The 24,111-nt window shown below is 35.7% G+C and overlaps 1 protein-coding gene across 1 annotated transcript in view; it reads left to right on the top strand.

Annotated features, from left to right (window-relative positions):
• Nucleotides 1-1,201: 1,201 nt before the first annotated feature.
• The window catches only part of LOC128984259 (DNA replication licensing factor Mcm5), a 124,822-nt gene continuing 101,912 nt past the window's right edge, over nt 1,202-24,111 (top strand). The window contains exons 1-3 of the mRNA XM_054403564.1: nt 1,202-1,624; nt 10,682-10,808; nt 14,010-14,138. Coding sequence (XP_054259539.1) covers nt 1,473-1,624; nt 10,682-10,808; nt 14,010-14,138 — 408 coding nt within the window. The 5' untranslated portion in view covers nt 1,202-1,472. The remainder of the gene's footprint in view (nt 1,625-10,681; nt 10,809-14,009; nt 14,139-24,111) is intronic.

Below are 24,111 nucleotides of genomic sequence, written 5' to 3'. Positions count from 1 at the left end.
TGAATCAAATGGCACATATTACACACAGTCACCACGGTTGCGTCACCACTGTATTTTTGTGTTCTATGCAGGTTCGGATTGTTTAATGCCAGTGTAGTGAGTGGATGTAATGACGGAAAAATATGAAGAAATGCTACTTATTGCTCTTTTGTTGAGGAAAAGGAGGAGACGAGCTTTGCACTCAATCCTCTTGGTTTTTACCTATCTTAGTATCTTTTTCACTACTACATTTTACACTAGACTGGCTTTCTTTCACTGAGTCGTCTTCCCCTTTTTCCTTCCCTCCATCACTTCCCCCCTTATTCACTAACTTTTTATCACTAGGCATTTTTTAAACTGAAGAGTATTATAACTGAAATAACTATATAACTTAACTATAACTATATAACTTAAACTGAGTAATTTAATGGAACATAAGACGCGGATTAACAAAGCACTTTGTCCTTCAACGAGGTGACAGCGCTGAATATATGTAGACACTGGAGTGGAGGAACTTTGGGGGTTGGTCTCACTCCTGGTGACTTCTCTGGTGTTGAGGCTGGCTGCCCGTACAGTAACCGATGACGTCGCCTGGTGACCAAGTGTAATAGGGCCCTTACTATCACTCACCTCTTTCAGTCTTTCCAATGTATGTGTAAGGTGTGTATGTGTGAGATGTCCGTTAGGGCCCTATTACAGTTGGTCACCAGGCGACGTCACCGGTGGCGTTTAACTTAGTTTATGTTATTTCCAGGCTGTTTTTGACCAATTAAAGCACTGGGTAATACCTCTCTGCAAAATACTATTTCAAAAATGCTTACCTATGTATACAGTAGATAAGGAAATTATCCTTAAAGAAGTCTTCAAGAATAGTAAGAGCTACATCTTACATATCTTACATTCTTGTCTTCTTCGTGATCAGCCGATCGGAGAATCGTCAATTTTCATCTGTAGCAGGGTCTTCTTTATTCACGAGGTGAGCCGTGAGAAAGTGTGGTCAGTGTCACTTATAAGGGATTTGCCTATATTTCTGGTGATTTTAACCAAATTGCCTTAATAAAATCGATTGTGAGTTCAAAAAAAAAAATTGTTTAAAAATCAACGCTTAAACCATTTAGCAATTCATCACATATGCCAATGACTCTACGTTACTTATTGTATATTAATAATTTTCCCGCCTTTATTGATGTTTTTTTCCTTTGTTTGGCGCCGTGGCGGTAAGACGACGTTGCCCTTGCACATCCTGGCTAAGGTTCTCACTGTGTATTGTGGTGTTTGTTAAACGAGTTTTTAAATAATATAGAAGTGATACTGCAATTTTTCAACTCTTTCCACAGGGGGCTATCAAGAATATTTTATTTTCGCTATCTTACTGTCACTGTCACTCTTGGAAGAGGTAGTACAGTTAGTAGTTCAAAGGGGACCATCACTCAGTTGGACACGCATTTATTTCACTTGACATTTGAGGAATCAAAATTACATAGAAGGCGAAAATGGAGGGGTTTGATGATGCTGGGCTCTTTTTCTCGGACAACTTCGGTGATGATCAACCAAATGCAGGACAAGTAAATTTACAGGCTGTCAAAAAGAAATTTAAAGATTTTTTACGTCAGTTCCATGAAGGAAATTTCAACTACAAGTACAGGTAAGTTTAACATACTTTTGCATCATTTGGTGTAGCCTAGCCTAGAGAGTTAAGGTTTTTTAAATCTTAATATCATTTCCGATGAGGGTACAGTTCCGTAGAGAACCTGCAATGTATTACCAGTTTGGTTATTACCTATAGGCCCATATTGATATTATAGCGATTAGAATTATGTTCGATCCTATCGCTTCTAAATGGTCTGTTTACATTTGTATTGATGTTTAATAAATTAAACTAAGTTTAACTCTGAGCATATTTTAAGGAATTTCCACTGGGTGATAGCGGTTCTGTACTGACCGGGGGGGTTTAAAATACCCCTCAGCAAAAATGGGGGTCTGGGGTTACCCCTGGAAAACTTGAGCATATATTAAAGTGAAAATCAGACATTTCTATACACCTTTTAATGAATTTTCCAATTACCGGTAGGCTATATTTGCTTGTAAATAAATAGGCTAGTCCATATTAATCTTACCGTACTTCATTACATACATCTTTGGCCAAATTCATAGCTCAATTTCAAAAGTGTACTAATTACCGTACTACAAACATTAAACAATTTGTGAACACAAACATGTTTAAAATAGGCTATCCATCCACGTAAAACCTAACACTAGCCTAGGCCTACAATATAAAATCTCAAAATCATAACCATAATTATTGTGGATTATTTAGGCCCACTGGATACTCGATACTGTGTCAACGTAGTTCAGTTCCGAGGCAATGTTTTAATTTTCGGCTTAGCTTTAGACTACGACTAGGTACACAAAAAAACCTCAGGCAACTTTTGAGGCAAAACTTATTTGCGCGAAACTCCAGCCGATTACGTGCGATCGCCATTAGCGTTTAACGGCAACAATAGGGCATAGACTCCCGCCAATAAATTCAGTGATGATTTTTTTAAAAGCTCTAAAACATGAAAAGAGGTCCTGGAACGCCATTCCCCCTCAAATCGAGCATTGTATGCAGTTATAAAACTACAGTACACACATTGTATTCTAAAAACTGAACTAGGCTATAAGTTAAGCCATAAATTAGGCCTAAGCATGATATTAAAAATGAGGGCGAGCCCGACTTAGCAATGTCTAATCCATCGATGTATATAACCTAACTGGATCGCGCTCAGCTGGTAAACGAAAACGGTCCGCCGCCGCCGCGCCGCTCCCCCCCACCACAAGTGGGCAACCGCAGTGGGCCATAGCATTGAAGTAGCATTGTGACCACCGACACATCGCACTTTTTTACTTCCTTATTGTCACCAAAATGTTTAAATGAATTTCTCTTTTCGTGTATGGTATCGTATGTAATTTTTTCTCATAGGTACATTATCTAAACTATAATTATAAGGACCCGGAACACATATTTAAAATTGAACTTTCTTTTTGGTAGTCTTGGATTTATAACACAGTTTTGATGGTATGTATATGCATCGATATGGATTATTTTATTCAGTCAGTTGGGTTATATAGTACATCAGTTGACGTTAAATTATATTATATAACATTAATTGTTCACTCTCACAGTATTGAGAAAAACTTCAGTAGGCCTACCGGTATTGAATTCCCAAGTGTAGAATAATCAAAGGAAATAAAACTTAACTTTTATAGTTCTGATATAACTTAAATTAAATCTAACCAACAAAACAACTTTTACAAATAGAAATCATTTGCTAGACAACAATCATAAATTTGAAAGATTTTCAATAATTTGCTAGACGTGGCTAAACAAAATAAGTTTATTTAGTTTCTGCCGAACGCCGAGGTTTGAAACATTACTTTTTAAGGTTTTTTCTTTTGACACTTTATGACAATATACTTTAGAAAACAACATGCTTATCATTTTAATGAGCATTAGATCATGATTCTCTTCACCAAGATCTCCGTTTGATCTGTGGCCTCGGAATACATTGCCAGCAAACATCCTTGATGCCAAAGCACAATTATAGGCATTCATTTTAGCCCAGTTGGTTGCAGCAAAATTTCTGAATTGATTAAACAAAAACTTTATAATCTTAAACACATCTGACGTGGCTCTGACTAGTTTACCCCTGTTTACATGCTCTGTAAAATGTGTATATGGGCTTAAGTTGTGTTCGTCATCAACCAATAGATTTGTACATTCCTCACATTCTAGTTTATTTATAATTTTCCTTGTCACAAAACCACATTTATAGTACAATGCGTAGTCCTTAAATGTACTATTAGTATCCTCGCAAAGATTAATCATAAGTTCAAAGTCGTCGTCGTTGTCTGCGTCGTCAAAAAATTTATAAGTTAGTATGTAATTAAATTTTAGATCAGTTAGTAGTTTATCAATCAAAATGTGAATTGTGTTGATGTTAGTAATGAAACCGAGAGCAAATGTCTTTCTAGAGTGTTCTAAGATGGGGACGTTTTCAATTTGTAAACTTTTTTTAAATAGTTAAAATTTTGTCTAAGATCATATTAATGTACATAAGGTTTTCTTTCTTTATGGGGGATTTGAAATTCTTCCCAAACGGGTCTCTACTGTTGAAAATGTCAAAGAATTGGTCAATTATTCGAATAAAATCGATGGTTGGTTTACAACCTACAAAATTGGGATGTTCCTTCATTAACAAAAATTCTAAAGCGTCAGCAACGCCAGAGCTCAACGTTTGAGCTGCTATTTTTACGTTCATTTTCCTGTTTTTGTAACATATATGCTTGTCAGACAACTTGTTAGCCAATGCTAATCCTTCATCTTTTTGCAAAGAATTAAGATTTTGTATATACTTTTAACTAACTGCGACACACCTCTGCGGCATGATGTAGAACTTTCATTAGACATAACAAAAAATACCACCACTAACATCACGAGTACGACAGTGATTACACATAGGATGTAAACAGTGCACACATGCAGAAGTCAACGCACGAGACAGTCGCCGGCGCCGCGTGGTTGCCCACCGGTGGTGGGGGGAGCCTACTGTGCGCCGGCTCGTTTTCAGCGCTGTACTCTCGTGGCAGGGCGCGATCCAGTTAGGTTATATACATCACATCGATGGTCTAATCAACCAAAATACGTGGTTATTTTTGTAGTAAAAGTAAGAAATTGTGTAGCATTCAATTTTTAATTAGGGTGGAGTGGGGTAAGTGTGATAGCCAGCCATCTTGTTTTTGGGAATCGCTGAAAAAATTGGTTTTGTCATAGAAATAATGTTTGACATATAAGGTAGGTATCTAGTTACATAGTTTATTATCAATTTAGTAACTACTGTATGTTGATTTTATTGGCTTTTATAAGTCCGACATTTTAGGTCAAAATCGAAGTTTGTTCGGAAATTTTGTTTAATTTGTAGTTATTTTAAATTTTGACCAATTTACATCAAACTCGGATTTTTAAAGAGCCTTAAAGCTAAACTTTTAGAAAAAAAATATTTAAAACGTGTACAAATTTATCATTAAATTTAAAACCACATGTCACACTTACCCCGGAAATTTTTCAATGGCTGGGGCAAGTGTGACACCGACACCCGGGGCAAGTGTGATCTGATGTAATCTGTGTGATCTGATGCAAGTTTTTACAAATTTCCGCAGATTTGTACGTCTTTATTTCATTTGTAAATATCTCAAAAAGTAAGAATGATAGGGACTTAAATCAAAATGTTCCTGAAAGAGCACTAGGCCCTAACGGGATATTTATTACAATTGCCCCATTTACCATTAAAAGAGATACAGGATTTTATAGAGGCCGCTATCACACTTGCCCCGACCCCATGGGGCAAGTGTGACAGCTGGCAGGCATTTTTTGTAAGTAAAAAAAAAAAAATAGTGCAAGGATAAGTTTATCACATTGGTTTTTTTTTACCAATAAAGATATTTCCAAAGTTTAAGTGTTAAAAATTTCAAGTTTCTAGCTTTAGAAATAACCTAGAAAAAAATTGTAAAGATGAACTTTATGATTTTTATGTCACACTTACCTCACTTCACCTAAGTAGGTACTCTTTTTAAAAACCACTCAAATGAAAATGCTCTATTATGCACTGATTTACAACTACCTATTAGCTACATTTCATTCCCTGGTAGTTAGATTATACCTTTTACAAATGAATTCCATCAATACTTTGCACAAAATCTTAAACAAAAAAGTAAATGTTTTAACTAAATTTTAGCTTATTTTAACAATGTTTTATGTCAACTAAAAACTTCTTACCGTATCGTTAATTAACACAGGGCATGTGAGTAGGCTTAAGTTATATTTAAACTTTACTAAAAATCATAGTTAATTAAAAGTAGGCCTAGTAAAATGTAGGAACAGAATGCTTTTGGAATTTGACATAAATTTGGCATAAATTCCGATACATTTAAAATGTGAATCATTAAAAAAATATGCCATAGTTTGGCCAGCATGGCAGCATATCTGAAAATATGCAAACCAACTGCTGTTCTTTATATTAGAAGGTTTCAACTGACTACTATAAGATCCCCGTGCGTAGAACGTGCACACAGCTAGTATATTTATACATTTTATATGTTGTTACCACATTAGTTTTGTATCAAAAATTTAAATTTTAGTACAAGTAGTAGGCCTGCATGACGCGACGCGGCGTACCGCGACCACATTAGTTTTGTATCAAAAATTTAAATTTTAGTACAAGTAGTAGGCCTGCATGACGCGACGCGGCGTACCGCGGCTGGTATCCACTATGGTTTCCCAAAACTACAAACAAACTATAGCAGTTAAAAATTAAAAAAAATATATATAATTTAGAAGATTCAACTCTTTAGCTACCAAATCCACAGTTTTTTTAACTTACCTGACCAAAAAATATAAAAAAATAGTAGCCACTAACTTTTTCATGTCATATTTCAAAACTCATTTAGAAGTATACCGACTTTGTTTGAATATTTAAATTAGAAAATATTAACCTTTAAGCTAATAATAAGCATTTGTAGCTAACTTTTTGTTGTTGTTCTTTGTATTAACCCTGACCTGTCCAATTCCTTAAGGCAAAGGACTACGGACGGAGAGATCATGTATCATGTACCTATGTATCATGTTGTTGCAATTGGAACTAATAAGTTTCCTAGACTTATTGACTTCACTCATCATATGAAGTTTCAACCATTTACCTTTAGTCTAAGTAGTCTAAATAATATCGAGTTTATGGAGAGGCACACAAGTCTTGGTGCCGTTTTCATCGACATCTAAACGACAAATAAACCCATAAAAAACTTTATTCCAATGTCCCCTGGGGGACAGCAACAGTAGGCCTAATACGTTTTCCAACAAGAGTGTACGGGCGTTGGGAGTGGTAAAACAACGTTGGGGTGAGGTGAGGTGAAAGTGTGACAGAAACACAGCTAGCGCTCTCTCTCACTCCTACTCCAAGCTTCAAGAGAGGAGAGGCTTGCACAGGGCTATTCAATGAGCTCGATTTAGTACACGCAGCGCGCGTAGTGGCCAACGCTGGAACTAACACTCCCAGCGCCTGTGAGCCATGCTGTTAGCACACCCTTTAGCTTGAATAAGTAGGCTAATGGAGAATTTTCAAGTGTGCCATGATGTCAGACAGACCTGGTGCACCACACCTAGTTAATTTTTGTATGGTAATTTTGTACTTTTCTTTTCAAATGCGCTGTTAGCTAGTACATTTGTCTCCCCAATTCTGGGTTTTCACCCCTCAACAAAAAAAGGGAGTGTCAGCGTTGTACCATTGTCTCTGGTAGATGTGGCTGAAAAGTGTCAGGAGCGACCCAGGGCGAATATTCCTCTGTCTTATAACTTATGTTGTTCCATTTTTTTGACTTGGTGTCTGGGTGTAACCAAACCATTTCCTCACCTCACAAAAAAAAATTTAGTTTAAAAAACAAAACTTGTCTCACCTCTGCTCAGTTGTAATAAAATCTCCAGTCATTTAAAGCATTCCATGCATCAAACAGCAATAGAATGTAAAATGTTTTCAATACCGGTAACACACAATTTCACACAAATTAGGTAGGTACTCTTGCCACATTTCATGACGAGTTTGCTTAAATAACTCCTCAGCTCAGCTCAAACTAATACAATAGGCCAAGCTTATAGTACCGGTATTCACAATCAAATAACAAAAGCTCTTTCTTACAAAAATTTTTATTTGTAGCCTATATGTATTTATTGAAAAATTTAAATTATATTATATTACCAAAATTTATATTTATATTAAAAATTTTTATTAAATTACCAAAACCATGCCTCACACCGACCTCACTGGGATACCAACCCATACCCTCATTTGTATGATATATATATATGTCTGTTTACAAGATGAATGATATTCCCTCAATTTACTCTTGGGTCAAAGATTTAAATGCTGCTGAGAAAGCAATTCCCCAATGCCAGGCCTGGAACCTCTAACCAGCTGATACACTAGCAGCGAATAGGGTCATTTGTCGCCAATTCGTAGTTGACCACAATAGCAATAACGACACCAATGCTGCCCATGAGAGCGAACAGCAACTTGCGCCAACCAATGAAAGCGTCACCGGGTAGCAAACGATGCTGCACTCCTCTGAAACCCATAGCCTACCTCAAAATACAAGCAATTAAAAAGAGATTGTTTTGCTACTCCTAGTCTTTGAAGTTTTTCAAGTAGAGTAGAATGCCTAACACTGTCGAATGTCATAGATAGGTCCATAAAAATACCAGTTTATCACAATTTATTACAACTGATCTTCCATTCCAAAATCAATGCTGATTATCATCTAAAAGATTAAATTGTTCTAAAAATTTTGAAAATTGAATGTATACTGCTTTTTCATATGCAAGTGAAATAGCAGGGTTGGTTGTGTGCTTCTGTCGTCTCACATTGTTTACCCTTTTTTAATTAGATGAGTGAACGAAGTGAACGAATCTATGTATCGTGTATAGAGGAGTCGAAGAAAAGTTGTCCGCTGGAGTATGTGTGTGACTGTGTTAGCACCTAAAACTCAAGAACCGTTGCACTTATAGTGTTAAAATTTTGCACAAATAGTTATGACACCAGTGTAAAGACACCATTAAAATTCTAGACGATTCCGCTCAGTAGTAATTATCAAATACTTAAAAAACATTTTTAAATTTGTCCCATAAGAATAACATTAGGAGCTACCTTCTTCTTCTTTTTATTTGTTTACGTTTTGCGACCAACAATTTTGTTGTCTACTTAAGACAGAGAGAACGACTTTTACTCTAAGCTCTTTCATTCATGGAGTAAACAGTTTGACGTCTATGAATATATATCATTATAATTTCACAACTTTCAGAAAAATTAAAATCCATATTTTTAGCCCCTGAGCTGTGATATAACTAAAAAATTGTTTTTACCTTTTGTCTACAGCTCAATAAGCTGTAACTTCCGTTACGGCCGTTTCGGCATTAACATGCCATCATCAGACGTCTTCGGCTGAAGCAGCGTCGTCACAGTAGAAACATATAACACGAACACATTTTACGAATACAAATACACGAAAATAAAACTAACAGGCCTGTCGCACACAGGTTACCGATTGACATGATCAGAGCTAGATGCCGACTGGAGGTTAATCCTGCATCGTTGCTGGTGTAGCGGTGTTATCAGCTGACCTTTGTACTCCTGCCTTTGGTCTATTGTCCTGGTTTAAAATGCTGTTGAATATGAAGTGTGATTTATATTGCAGTTTCTCATTTAAAATTGTGTCATCTAAACTATTTTCTTTAAAAGCTCTGTAAATTTCATATTCTTCCAGTGTATCCAGTTTATTTCCTTTCTTGCTTGTGTGGAGTATCTCTAGGCCATTATTCAGATCGTACATGTAATGATTTTCGTCAACCAGGTGTTGTGCAAAGGAGGATTTTTGTTTGTCGGTTCTTGGGCATGGATGATGTTCTCTGTATCTAGTTCCGAATGTCCGTCCAGTTTTTCCTATGTAAAAGCTTGGGCAACTTGCACATTTAATTTTGTACACACCTGACTTCTCACTTTTGTCAATAATACTATTCGACACATTTAATTTGTTAATTGTCTTGTTGTTTGTCTTAAACGCTAATTCAATACCATGTTTCTTCAACTCTTTTGTAAGTGTATACTGAATTGAGTGTGAGTATTCTACACACACATACTTCTTCTTTTGTTGTTGAACATCTCCAGATTTCTTATCATTATTATTTGTTTTCTTACTTAATAATCTGTCAATCATATTTTATAGCATATAGACTGTTAAATTTTCCCATGTCAGACGAAAATTATAATAAAGAACTAAATATTATCAAGCACATAGCATCATCAAATGGTTACGACAAAAATATGATTGACAGATTATTAAGTTTGTTGTTGACTGAGATTTGTTTTTTTTTAAGAGGTTGGCAGCCTCTTTTAACCTTGCATTTGCCCGTCCACATAGACTAAGCGCCCGTGCGTGGATCGTTTACAGCAAAGCAATTGGTGAGCCGGTACAGTACAAAGGTGAACTGTACTGATAAAATTTAGTGGCAGTGACCAGGATCCGAACCCACGACATCGCTGCCTTGGGCCTGAAGTCCGCGTGACGCTACCGACTGAGCCACCAACTCACCATTATTTGCCCCGACTCATGGGTTGATTTGCCCATACAAATAACATTATTGTGTTCACCAGAGACACCAGTAAGTATGCTAGGTGTGGGTGGACTCATTCATTATAGCGCTCATGTTCACTCATCCCGTTACGCGCAGAATAAGCGTACTACTAGTTTTATAATTTATTTGTCACGATGCTGTAATGGAGCTCTTGTATGTTCTTAATATGAGTAAGCTAAATATTTTAGGGTTGTTTTGGTATAGGCCTAGAAGACTTTTTTCAGCACCAGTTTAATCAGCTTGTAGGTATTTAAAGGAAGGAAGTCATGTAAAATTTGTTCATGAGAAACATCTCACACACGTGCTAGGATAAATTTAACTAGGCCTAGCATAGATGCCTACCTAATATAGAATTTAAAAAATGTGTTAATCTTGAACTGTAGTAGCCACTGATAACAGCTTTTTAAAACTGTGTTTTTGATTCAATGAAGAAATGAAGTGTTTACCAATATATTTTCTATGTTTTCACCACTAATTTATTTTCAGAGATGCTTTGAAGCGACAATACAATCTTGGTCAGTACTGGCTCGAGATAAACATTGAGGATTTGGCAAGTTTTGATGAAAATCTTGCTGACAAACTGTACAAACAACCAACTGAACATCTTCCAGTGGTACGTAGCCTGCTTAGTCTTACAATAGCAAATTTACAATACACCTAACCTAAATGCAGGAAACCCATTATAACTTATGCCTTTCATTTTCAGATGCTGGTTTTGAACATTATAAAACGAGGCTCTGTTTATCTGGATGTTTGTTATTGTTATTCCATCTAATAGAGGTGTCATACTACCATTGCATAAAACTACCTGTACGAATCTACCGCAGGCCATCTTGCATCGTTAAGAATGTTAGGATAATTCTAGAGTACACTTTTCCTTACCATACATGTTGTATTCCAGATATCCTAAAAAGTATATGGAGTGTGCTTTTAGCGAATTTCCCTATAGGGAAGTAGCTATTACCGTAGGTGGCATGGTAAGACCTAAGCCCGGGACTGATTTACTTTTTCATTTTGATGTCCCCAGAGGCCGAAAACACCATTTGTTCAAACTTTTTATATGTGTATATATATATATATATATACCTATATATATATATACCTATATATATATATATATATATATATCTATACTTATATATATATATATATATGTGTGTAGATTTATATATATATGTGTCCGTGAACACGATAACTTGAGTAATTGTTGTCCGATTTTGATGAAATTTGGTTTGAAGGTGTAAGGCAGAATAAACTTGAATGAGTTGGCGAACCAGCATGATCGGACCATGGGAACGGGGTTTTACGGGGGGTTTTATGGGGTAAAAATTGGTTTTTCTAATTTTTGACCTTCTAAACACAAAATTTCCCAATTTTTCTCCAGACCTTTTTAAAAAACAAGTAATTTAGTATGTCAAAGTGTTTTTGTACAATTATTGGTTACGGAGAAAATTCAAAAAATTGTTATTTTAAAATTAGTATCAAACTTTGTAAATTTATTTATTTTATCTATATAATTAATACGCTACATGAAACTTTGTCGGTTGAACTCCTCCGCCATTTCTTAACCGATTTTATCCATTGACGTCTCATTGGAAAGACCGTGTCGCGTAGATTTGCAAACTGGCCTTACATTTTTGAAAAAGTCCCTTGGGCTCTGCCCCAGTGGCTTTGAAAGTTCCCATGTTATCCTTATAGAGAACTTAATTGTTTACATTTTGATCAGCTGTATAATTTAATTGCTGTTACTTATTTTTTAATTCAATGAAACGCATTGAGTACCTTTATTTACTATTTGAGTTTGTGTAAACATAACCCCCAAGACGGATCGTGTTAGTATGGTTGTATCTTAAATTTGTGTATTTGTGTCTTTGTTTTGTGTTGCTATGACGGATCGTGTTAGCATGATTGTAACTTAAATTTGTGCATTTATCGTTGTTTTGGGTAGCTATAATTTGTTTATTTGTTGTTTTTTCTGTTGAATGCCTCCGACGCGACGACAACGAAACATACAGGAGGCGTAATCGTGATAACGACCGCAGCAACAGAACAGTGGCGCGTAATAGGCTTAACTCATCACAGTAAGCACCTGACCCTGGACAATCTCAACTTTTAGGTAAAAAATGCGCCATAACACTATCCCAAAACGACTTTTCGTTCTCAATTGGCCCTCTATCAATGACCGGTGTTGCCTGTACAGCGAGGCATTTTGAGAAGGAGAAAACCGGCCGGAATGCTTTAAGTTTATCAATAACGAAGATGAACATGGTCTGAATTACACACCGGTAATCTTTGAGTTGACTATTTTACACTCATTGTAAATATGACTGACTGTTATTCGTTTTAAAATAACTCCTGTAATACTTTGCAATTGCTCGAATTCGAGCAACATGTACACTAGTACTAAGTAATTACGTAATATTTTACCAAAAAACACAATTTTTTTACCCTCCATGTAGCAGCAAGCATAGGTACTCATAAAACCTAATGTTAATTAAATACATTTAACTGAAAATCAATTCAGACAAATGGAAATTCGCTTAGTCCGCAGGTTTGTTGCGGCGGGGGTATTTATTTTTATTATTAAAAATATTGTTTTAAATAAGTAAGTTCAACATTGAAATGCAAAATTGGTGGTGGTAGACAATAATAATAGACCTAAATCAACCTAGAAGTAAATGAAGAAAAGAAAAAAAAATATGAACCAACCTTTCAATATTTTAAGCAAAATTTCAAAAAGAAGGTGATTGGATTGCTTATTGGTTCTAGAGGAACATTATCAAATTTGTTTGTGAACTTTTGGAAATAATATGATTTGGACAGATTCTTTTTGAAAATTATTATCCATGAAACATTAAGAGGTTCATTGACTATAATGAGAAATCATTTATATGGCAAACATCAAAATTAATCAGTTGTATAGATTTTATAATCCTTCAATATTTTAAGTGTATATTTTTTTCTGTGTCATTGACAACCTTATTTTTTTTAAGGCAGACGTGTTTATTAAATAAATTCTTTTCTTCCTAGAAATGATAAATGAGGTTGTAAAATCAATTATAACCTACATTTGATGATGGTAATCTATATAAATAAAATTAGAGTTTTGTCTGTACATTGCTCAGAATTATATATTTTTTGGTTGTTTTTAAGTTTTATACATCAAAGAAGCCAAAACAAGTCGATCTCAATTTCTATCTGTCTGTCTGTCACGGCCCAGAAGGCATTATACGCGGCCTTCTCCTGAAAAACGAGAACATCGATCGGGATTCAAATAGTCTTTTTGTATTCACTGGATTGGCGAGAGTGTCTTTAGCCATTAAAATATGACCTCACTACTTTTGAAATCAAATAACGGACGTTCAAAAACCCAATTTTGTGCGATTTTTGTCAAGTTTTCTCTTAATGTTTGCCACATTTGCATGAAATGCTCATCTGTTCGGAGAATACGACATCTATGAAGTAACTCATCTATCTAGGTAGTTTGTATGGATTATTTTTTTCTATCTTTCACTGATATGTTTACATTAAATGTTAAATCCAAAACCAAGTGAGAATAAAAACGTGGAAGCAGACCCTGAAACAGTGCTGTACACAGAGTTTTTCCTGCATATCTGAAAAAATGCACACTAAATATGCAAACCAAATGCTGTTGTGATTATAAGAAGGTTTCAACTGACTACATGATCCCGTCCGTAGAACGGGTACACAGCTAGTAGATATTAAAAATTGAATTAGTGGTAAATAATACGCACCGTTTAGTCAGTAACTGTTTGTAAAATACTCACTATGAGTAATATGCTAATGCTTTCAGTTTGAAGAAGCTGCCAGGGAGGTGGCGGATGAGATCACAGCACCAAGACCTGAAGGAGAAGAACATGTAGAGGACATTCAGATTCTATTGAGTTCTGATGCTCTCCCTTCTTCCCTCCGCAATGTCAAGGTGAGTACCACTTTATACTTGGAACATTTTCCTCTGTGTGTTGTAAAAAATGTGCTAACTTTTAACAAATTCTCTAACTATAAAAAAAATCATTTTGCTGTAATGTAAAATTGTCGATGTTGGTCTTGTTGAGATTCAAACCTGAACAAAAGTTTTGACCCATCTCATCAGGAAATTGTCAAAACGGTTTTTTGTTACATAATTTGTTTGGCTTCTGTAGCAGTAGAGGTTTTTAAAAGTCGTATGTATTTCATCATGTCCCAGGTAGAAACTGCAGGGTATGTACATAGGCAAATTTAGGATTCAGAAGCGTGTTCAGTGTTATAATTATTTAGCAATTAGGGCCTAGATAAAGTAATGGTGTTTGTTGAAAAAATAAAGGTAGGTTTCAGGAGTCTAAATACAATAACATTATAAAATATGTTCTCGATTATTCCTTAGAAACTAATAATGAACCTTTAATATACAAACCTCACATTTTGTACTATTTGAATGTCATTCTTAATTAGAGTAACTTTTCTAGATTAGATTTACTAGATTTTTTTATCAAGGCCAAAAATAATAGAGTGAACAATAATGAAGCTAACCCCAATACTCTATTTTGTTATCATTGGTTTTTCTTCTTTGAGGGAGAGGTTGGAAAATACGCACACAGATGGCTAGCGGGTTTAAGACCCAAAGACTACCCACTCAAAACCTCCTACTCTTCAAACACTATCCTGGGAACACTTTTTGCACTTCATCAGAACTAGGCCTACGCCCAAAGGGCATACTCCATGTCTAGCCATTTATTTCTTATACAATCTAGACTGCAATTCGATCCAGATTTTTTTACTTGAAGAATATTCTGGACAAAGTGCGACCAGCAGTCCCAGTTGTCCTCACCCTCCATAAAAATCTCACACATCGATTCAAACGACAGCACACCAAGATGTTGGAGGATCATATCCCATCGTGGACAGTGGAAGAACGTGTTTTCCGCGTCGTGGGGAACGCCCGGGCAGTAATTACAGTCAGGTGAATTAGACTTGGCCGTCAAGTGCAGCTACGATTGAAAATAGTCATGACCTCACAAGAACTGCGTGAGGTAGTAGTCAATTCGCCGTGCCACCGTTCCATCCACGGTTGGACCTGCCGGATGAGTCAGGCAGTCCAACGTCCTCAAGTCTCCCTTTCCCAGCTCTCTTAATTGTATTATAAATACGGGCCCGGACTGGGACCATGTGGGGCCCTCAGCTATGCTGTGGAGGGGCCCTTTACAGGGGGATTATTTTTTGATTAGATTCATTGTAAACAAATTTTTTTCTCACTATTTTGTCATTTATAAGAAGGAAGAAATTTAGATAGTTACGAGAGCTCGCCCCGTGGTCGAACACTCGACCAAAAGTATGTATTGTGCAAACTTCTCTACTTTTACCCCACGCTGTAAATAAAACATGTGATTGGAATTTCCTCCATTTGTTTAGATTTTCTGTTTATATGTTGTTGTTATTTCGTTACCAACATTGCAACCCATAAGACCCATGTTGAATTTTTTAAATTTCAAATTCATTTTACGTGCTTATTTTTGGGCCTATTTTAATGTATAATGGGATTCTGCACATCTACAGGAGAATATCTTTCATTTTGTACCAACAGCGTGTAATTCGTTCCAGTTTTATGGCCAGGCTAGCTGTCGTAAGTTTTGCAAAAGTTTTTTAGTATATAAGATTTATAAAAATATTAGAGTATTTACTTAGCCTATTATATTTTATTCAGATCAACTTTATTATTTGTTTAAAACAATATTTACATTATTTTTAGGATACTACAAAAATACAATACACATGCTGTAGAAGTGGCAATAACTGTTATAACGGAGTTCAAATTAAAGTGCTATTATTCACACCAAAGTTAATAAATTGTGTCATTTGTGTGATAATAATAATCACCAAAAGATTTTAGGGATTTGAAAAATAATACTAACAGGACAAAGACTGTATTCATCAGTATTCAGTAGTAGGCCTACTTAACAAAAAGCAAAAATAATAAACTATAAATACACATAACATGAGTCATAATACATGGAATATTCACAAAAATTATACACACATTCACAATAAGCACTGTCTACAAGCTGAACATTTGCTCACAAATGCATACATATATACTAGTGGTTGTTAAGTGGTCGAAAACTCGACCAAAAATATGTAATGTACCCGCATTGAATATTGGATACTTAAGTAGACATTCCATCTATATGGACCAGCAGTTATTTCAGCTATTTAAAAACTCAAAACGATGTAATCATAAACAACAACTCGTCCCCCAGTTATATAACTGAACAATAAAGCAAAAATCACAAAATTAACCCTAAAATAGTAGGAACTAAATTTCGTTGACACTTCTGATCAGTGTTACCAACATGAACTAGTTGTACAATAATTTATTCCACTTTTGTCAGCTAGTCTAAGGTTGTATTTACCATTCATAACCAAGTTGTATTTTGTTGTTTTAATTCCAACTGCTTATATTTTGCCATTTATTACCTTATTACCAAAGCTGCGTTGTTGACCAGCATAGCTGGATAAACTGTGTCAATTTTTTTAAATATAAATATTAATTATTTACAACAAAATAAAACTTGTATCTTTCAAGAAAATAAATTTGAAAGTTTCAAAAATAAAATAAAAACTTGGCGGGTGACTACGGATGTGATTGTACACTCTACCATTTGTTATCAAAATACTCTCTCACGGAGTAGTATGCTCCTTGAAGAAGCCCATCTCGTACAACCCTGGCAAACTTTTTTTCTGGAAGACTGCTGATCTCTGGGGGGAGCTTGTTGAACAACTTCCAAGAAAAAGCAGGAAAACGGCGTTGTGTTCCCAAGTGGCGGAATCTAGGGATGTCAATTTTGCTTCTGCTACGTGTATTATAGCTATGAACATCTCCTCTGGTCTTTGGTAGCTCAACGTTCGACCTGACGTGTACAAGGGAGGAGAATATATACTGACCAATAACAGTATGCACCTTTAGCCTTCTAAAGATTGGCTTACAGTGTTTCAAAGGAGCGCTAGATGTTATGACTCTCAAGGCAGATTTTTGTAGTCTGAGCACTTCATCACACCCTGAAGCATGGCCCCAGAGAAGTATGCCGTAAGTGATGTGACTATGAAACTGTCCGTGGTAGATGTTTATAAGAAAGGCATCACTTAAGCTACTCTTTAGCCTACGCAGCAGAAAGACAACTCTAGATAACTTTTTGCATGTTTCGTCAATTTGAGGTTGCCAACTTAATTTCCTGTCTATGGTGAAGCCTAGAAGTTTAACTTGTTGGGGTTGGTGGTGTTGTGATACGGCCAAATCTTGACTTAAACTGCAGACAATCTGTTGTGTTTTATCGGCATTAACTTGAAATTTGTTGGTTCTAAACCATATCTCTGCTAAAGCAAGGTCAGCAGCTGCCGCCTCTCTGATTCCGTCCACGCTCGCTCCTCCCCTAATCAGTGTGGTGTCGTCTGCATAAAGGAGAGCTTCCTCCCCACCACTGAAGTCGTTTATCATTAGGAGAAAGAGCAGAGGACCCAGAATTGATCCTTGTGGGACCCCATGTTCGACCAAAAGTTCACCAGAGGAAGCACCCCTAACCACAACAACCTGCTTCCTACCTCTCAAGTACGACTTGAAGGTTTCCAGTACGACACCAGTTGCTCCATAACATTCAAGCTTTCCTAAAAGGATGTCATGTGAGACAATTTCGAAAGCCTTACTCAGATCTAGGAGTGTCAGACTAATTGACTCTTGGTTCTCAAAAGCCTCATATATCCTTTCAGCAACTCGAAGCAAGGCAGTTGAAGTCGAGCGGCCCCTCCTAAAACCATGCTGAGAGTCCGAGAAGAGTTCATTCTGGTCCAGATGTTCGACCAGTTGATCATACATGATCCTTTCAAAAACCTTAGATATCACAGGAAGACTAGCAATTGGACGATAGCTGGCGATAGAGGCCCTGTCACCTTTCTTATAGACTGGCACGACTCTTGCGGTCTTTAATTCTTCAGGGAATATCCCATGAGCCAGACAGGTGTTAATAACCAGGGTTAAGGGGTCAGCAATATTACTAATCACACCCTTCAAGACTTGGGAGCTCATTCCATAGATGTCCACACTGGTGGAAGAACGAAGACTGGAAACAATGTGCCTCACCTTTTCTGTCGTCACTGGCCTCCATAAGTTGAGTGGTAGTCTGACAGTTAGACCAGCTATATTAGTGATTGCGGCTTCCGTTTGTGGCATACTTCTTACTACCTGCGATACAACATCGATGAAATAGTTGTTTATTTCATCAGGACTGTCCTCGCAACAAAAATCAACTGTCTTTTTACGCAGGCCATTTGCAATACTCCATGCGGCTTTGCAGGGTTTGTGAGCTTCAGAGATAAATTTTTCATTTGCAGCCTTCTTGGCATTACCGACCATTTGCCTGTAAATCCTCTTGGCTCTTAGGTACATACCGTAGAAACATTCCCTTTCGTCTACAGTAGCCGCACTCTTATATCTATCATTCAAAGTGATCACAATATTGCGATGATGTTGGAGTGGGGGAGTATACCAGTCCTTTAAAACAGGTCTGCTGAATGGCTTCTTAGAACCAGAAGTAGGCCTACATTTTATTCCAGAACTTTTCCTTTGTTTTAAAGGGAAAATTTTATCAAAAGTGTTGCTAAAAAGATCAAAAAAGGCCTGAAAAACACAACCAGGATCAGTCTGAACCAAAAGATTGTACCAAGAGGCATCCTTGAGCTCGTTACTTAAAATAGAGAAATGACCTACATCTACAGTCCTATAATTAAAGACATAATTCTTATGCCAAGATGGAGAGGTGGGCTTACTTACTTGATGTCTTCGTATAGTCACCGTAACTGCTGAGTGATCCGCAATCACAGGGTCTTCAACAAGTGTGAGGCAGTCTTCAGGGTAAAAATTGATTGCAGTGCTGTCAAGGCAGGCAAGCCCCCTGGTTGGCTGCAGGTTGGTTAGGTAAAAACCATAGGACCTGAGGATATTGGTAAAAAGCAGGGTTTCAGTTAGCATTAGTGTTCAAATGGACGTTAAAATCACCTCCAATTATCACTCGCATGTTGCGCTAACATGCGTTTTAACATAGGCTAGACACTTTTCCCAAAGTTCAAAATATTGACAAAATATAGCATGATATTTTGTCACATTAATCGGTATTGGTGTTTAGTTTTACAAACCGATAAGTTACTGCAAGGAACATCGATGCATCTGAATGACGCAATCCCATTGGGTCTTGGCAGAAAGAAAAGATCAGTTGATCAGTTCCACTTTTCAGTGTTGCCAAATGCACGATAATTTTTGTACTTTTACAACTGTGGTATTGGTGTAAACAAACTATAAGTATAATTTTCAAATGAGTTTACATAAACATGATTTAAATTAGTCAAACATTTAACTTATTTTACAAAAAAAAAAGCTATAGCAATTTTATGATAATTTTGCCGACATTCACCATTGATAAATATGGCAACGTCAGCCCTGCAAAACAGATGTTTGATGGGAAAACAAAGCAGAAGAAGAATGAGCAGACTGACTAAGAGAGAGAGAGAGAGAGATAGAGCAGATATGGTGACGGCTGGCGTAATAACAAAACAATGGATTGGAGTGAAGTTATGTCAACGTCAGTATTGAATGTTTTTACTTTGAAGTGAATTTGTAACGTAAAATTAAATTGATTTTGTTAGTGGAAGTTTAATAGAAAGTAAAATAAACATATTCTGTTTGTGATTTTGATTGTGCAATTTTCAATCTGGTGGCAGAAACATGACAACTACAGCTTGAATTGTAACTTAACCTAGAAAGATGTGAGTTTATTAAAGAAAGGCCAAATAGGCTATACTGGGCTACAGTGAAATGTGTTTTAATTTTAAATTAAGTGTTTAGTGTGGGATTTTATTTCGAGATAATTGGCCTACTACGTTTTTGTTTGATATTTTCAGTCTGTCAGAGACGAGTGACTTGATCATTTTTATAAATGTAATGAGTGAAGAGGATAGCCCTAGTACCCATAACCTTCAAACTTAAGGCAGATGAAGTGCTTATTTAAGTGATTATTGTAAAATACCTAATTGCATATTGATGTTTTTAACTTATGATACAATATGTAGTTTGATATTAGTTTTCTGTTTTATAAATAAATTTATTTTTACAAATTCTGTTTCTTATTTGAATAGAAATTATTCTTAAAGTTACCTTATTAAGTTAGTTACCCAGGTTGATTATCATGTTAGTGAGGAGGAATTAAAGGCAAGAAAAAATAACACACACAATAACAAGTGATGTGTAGGCCTAAATTTAATGCTGCAGCCAACAAGTAGTCTAGGCCAATTTTTTTACTAGGCCTAAGGTAAGAGGTTCTAATAATTAGTGTAACCATATAACTTAAACATTTGGTATGCTTAAACTACCTATTTAGGCCTAGGCAGGGTTTAGGCTAGGATGAAATTTGTTTCAGCAAAATGCTGAAAACTCTCAGACAACTAAGATAACTGTAGAAAAAATATTATTCAATAACTTAAGCATTTAAAACAAAAAATTCCAGTAGGCTAATATCAAGATGTTTCATTCACTCCAAAAATTGATTTGATAAATTATTTGCCTGTTCGTTCGCTCCAATGTTGATTCAATCCAACGGGTACAGTCAACTCTAGAAGTAGACTAACCAGTAGAAAATATTAATTTTGAATTTTACTGTACATTGGATCGAATGCACATTGGAGAGAACGATCAGTATAATTTAAATATGTAATAATCTTGAACTGTTGCATTCACTCCAAGATCGTTCGCTCCAAAAGTGATGGGTGTTGCGTTCCCCAATCTGCAGGCTTGTGGCGCTTGTATATTGTCGTGATAGTTCAGTATGAATCTTTTTGACCACTTGTTGACCTTAACTTTTATGTCTTTACAAAAATAATACTTTGATATAGTTATTAAAGTCCCTACTTGTATAAAACCTAATTAGACATACCGTAGGCCTTCTATATTTTATGCAAAATTAACATTAATTGGCGATAACTTAAGACCCACTCTACGGGCATATTGGAAAACGTCTGCAATACAATTTACATACACATAAATTATTAATACCATTGACTATACACAGAATAATAATAACTAGTTCAATAAAGTTAAAGTTTTGACAACGCGATAATTTATATTGGCATTTACCTTTTCAATGGAGAGCTTAGCATTGTATACCTTTTATTTACAACAACAATTCGTAATCACTAACAGTAGTGACTTTGACTTTCGTATAAAAGATTAAGGTATGGAGGTGTTGTGTTTGTAACCATTATTACATATGCTAATAGAAAATAGTGTTCAATGTTAATAATTCAATACGTTTTTAGATACATTTTAAGAGTTTTTAGATTCTTTTTTTTAGTTTGTCCAATAATCGTCTTCGTGACCACTACTAGGTCTGGCTAGTTTACGTGCGAAGCTTTCCAGCAATCGCCGTTTTCCAACTACGATATGACGGAAATATTAGTTAACGTTGTAAAATCACTAAATGATGAAAAATATTTTGTACCACCCTCGTACCCGTCTTCGTACGGAGTTGGCGTATAAAATGGTAATTGCAGTTATACTCAGGCTTTGCGTTAGCAATGGGAGAGGACACGGTTTAAGTAAATTTGGTTCTTTTAATATAGTATAGCACCAAGGTGTATGAAAGAAGGTGTGTGCATAGTGACGTCAGTGCGAGTAAAACGTGTTTTATTTTACCAAATCATAATTTTCCAAAGACTTTCGAACGATAATCATTACGAATTAGCATTGAATATATAACACTATTTAGCATTTTATATCCAATATAGTGTTGTATTCAATATTGAATATAGTCGTAGTGTTATACAGTATATTCAATGGTGGTAGCATTAGTATATAGCATTTTGATAGTGAGTACCTTTTAATCGAAAAACAGTAAAGCAGTAAATATTGTAACTGTGGCTGCCTTAACAGGCAATATATTTTTAGGTGACCACATACAAATAGTTTTAAATATAATACCAACCTTTTTTGCAGCTCCTACTTATGTTTTATATAACTGAAAATCTCTCATTTAGCCTTAGTGGAAAATAAATAGTTAAGGTACAAATAAATTAACATGATTGTATTTACATATATTTAACAAAAACAGCACAAAATGACATATAGCTTAAGTTGTAGAGATTTTATAACACTTTAATGACTTACACTAAACCCAAGCACTAAACTACTAAACCCGTAGGGGAACCCCTCGGACTATGGTTTTTCTTAATAACTTCACAAATTTACTAGACGCTTACCGAATGGCCTCTCTTGTTTTGCGAAGTGGGAAATCGCGACCGCAGCAAACCATCGCGAATATAGGACGTCACCGCAATCACAAGAAATCATCACGGCTGTTGCCGCGATACGGAAGTCATCACGAATCTCGCCACGATTGAGATATGATCAGAGATATGGCCACAATCACAAATAGGCCTATAGATGCTGAGATAATCGCAGGAGATTATCGCGGATGTTGCCGCAATTGTGTAAGACGCGAATGACGTGACTGCAATTATTATGGCATTGCCACAATCGCAAGAAACGATCACACACGGCTATATATATTTTTTGTTTTTAAGAGGTTTTTGGCCTTTTAGCGAATTCTCCATATAGGGAATAAGCTATTACCGTAGTACGAACGGGTAAGACTTACTCATGGTAAGACCTGGACCCGGGACCCAAGGCTTATAAAATATGGTACGCGCATCCCCTACCCCTTCAATCAGCCAAAAGTTAGCGTTTGAAGGATATTATATAAACTGGGGAAAGTTAAACTGTTTATTAGTTTATACTTCTTAACAAAAGTTATACTTCTTGAAGTAATCTCTGCAAGATTGGTACTGGGGCAGTGAAAAAATAGTTCCCATTTTGGAGTTTAAATATAAACTTTGTGTAAACAAAATTGTAACACATATCTTGTTTTAGTCAATTTATTTGTATTTATTTTCTGCTAAGGCTATAATTAAATATTCAATGCTAATTCGTAATGATTGTCATTCGAAAGTCTTTGGAAAATTATGATTTGCTAACATATGATTTGGTAAAATAAAACACGTTTTACTCGCACTGATGTCACTATGCACACACCTTCTTTCATACGCCTTGGTATAGCACATCTAACATAATATTCTACCACTGCACCCAAACATAAAAAAGTAAAGTTAACACAGCTTTGTGTTGGTGCTTGGTTCAAATAAGCCGTTGTTATTAGTGCAAAAAGAATTACTAGTGAAGTAATTCTTTACTGAAGTAATACTTTAGATTTACTGTTGTTAAACCTTATAACTTGTTAATGCTATTGAATATAGTAGAAATAACTTCTTGATCAGCATTGTTCGTGTTATTAAATTTACGGGAAGTAAATAAAAGAAACGTCTTATAACACTTAAAACATATATTTACGCTTAAATGTTACTCACAAGGAGGTTAATATACAAAAAGGATGGTAAGCGGGGATAGATTTCGATTGGACACTCCAATCATCATCAGACCCAATAGGCGAAAGTAATTCTTCTATAATATGCAATAACATTTTATAACATGCAATAACATTCTTTGCAATCATCACAAAGTTAAGTCCATGTTTCCTACAAAAATAGTTGCACTTTGGCTCATATCATTGTTCATTTTTTGTGGGAATCTTCAATTATTGGACGTTTTCTTCATCATATAGGTTATTAAATAAAAATATTAAATTACATTTAAATGAAATCATCATCATCTGGTCTTTACGTGTAAACTAGCTGTTCTGAATTATACGCAGTTTTAACTGACTACTCGATTACCGTAAGTAAGACGGGCTAACACCTCGTCATATATTAAAACATGACAGGGTTTTTTTATTTCACGATTCTGAATGAATTACTTGACGGAATTTCAC

Source organism: Macrosteles quadrilineatus, unplaced genomic scaffold, assembly GCF_028750875.1.
Source record: "Macrosteles quadrilineatus isolate MER2022 unplaced genomic scaffold, UCM_ALF_1.0 Scaffold_1__1_contigs__length_201487025, whole genome shotgun sequence".
NCBI classification, from domain to species: Eukaryota; Metazoa; Arthropoda; class Insecta; order Hemiptera; family Cicadellidae; genus Macrosteles; species Macrosteles quadrilineatus.
This window is presented reverse-complemented; position numbering and strand designations above follow the sequence as displayed.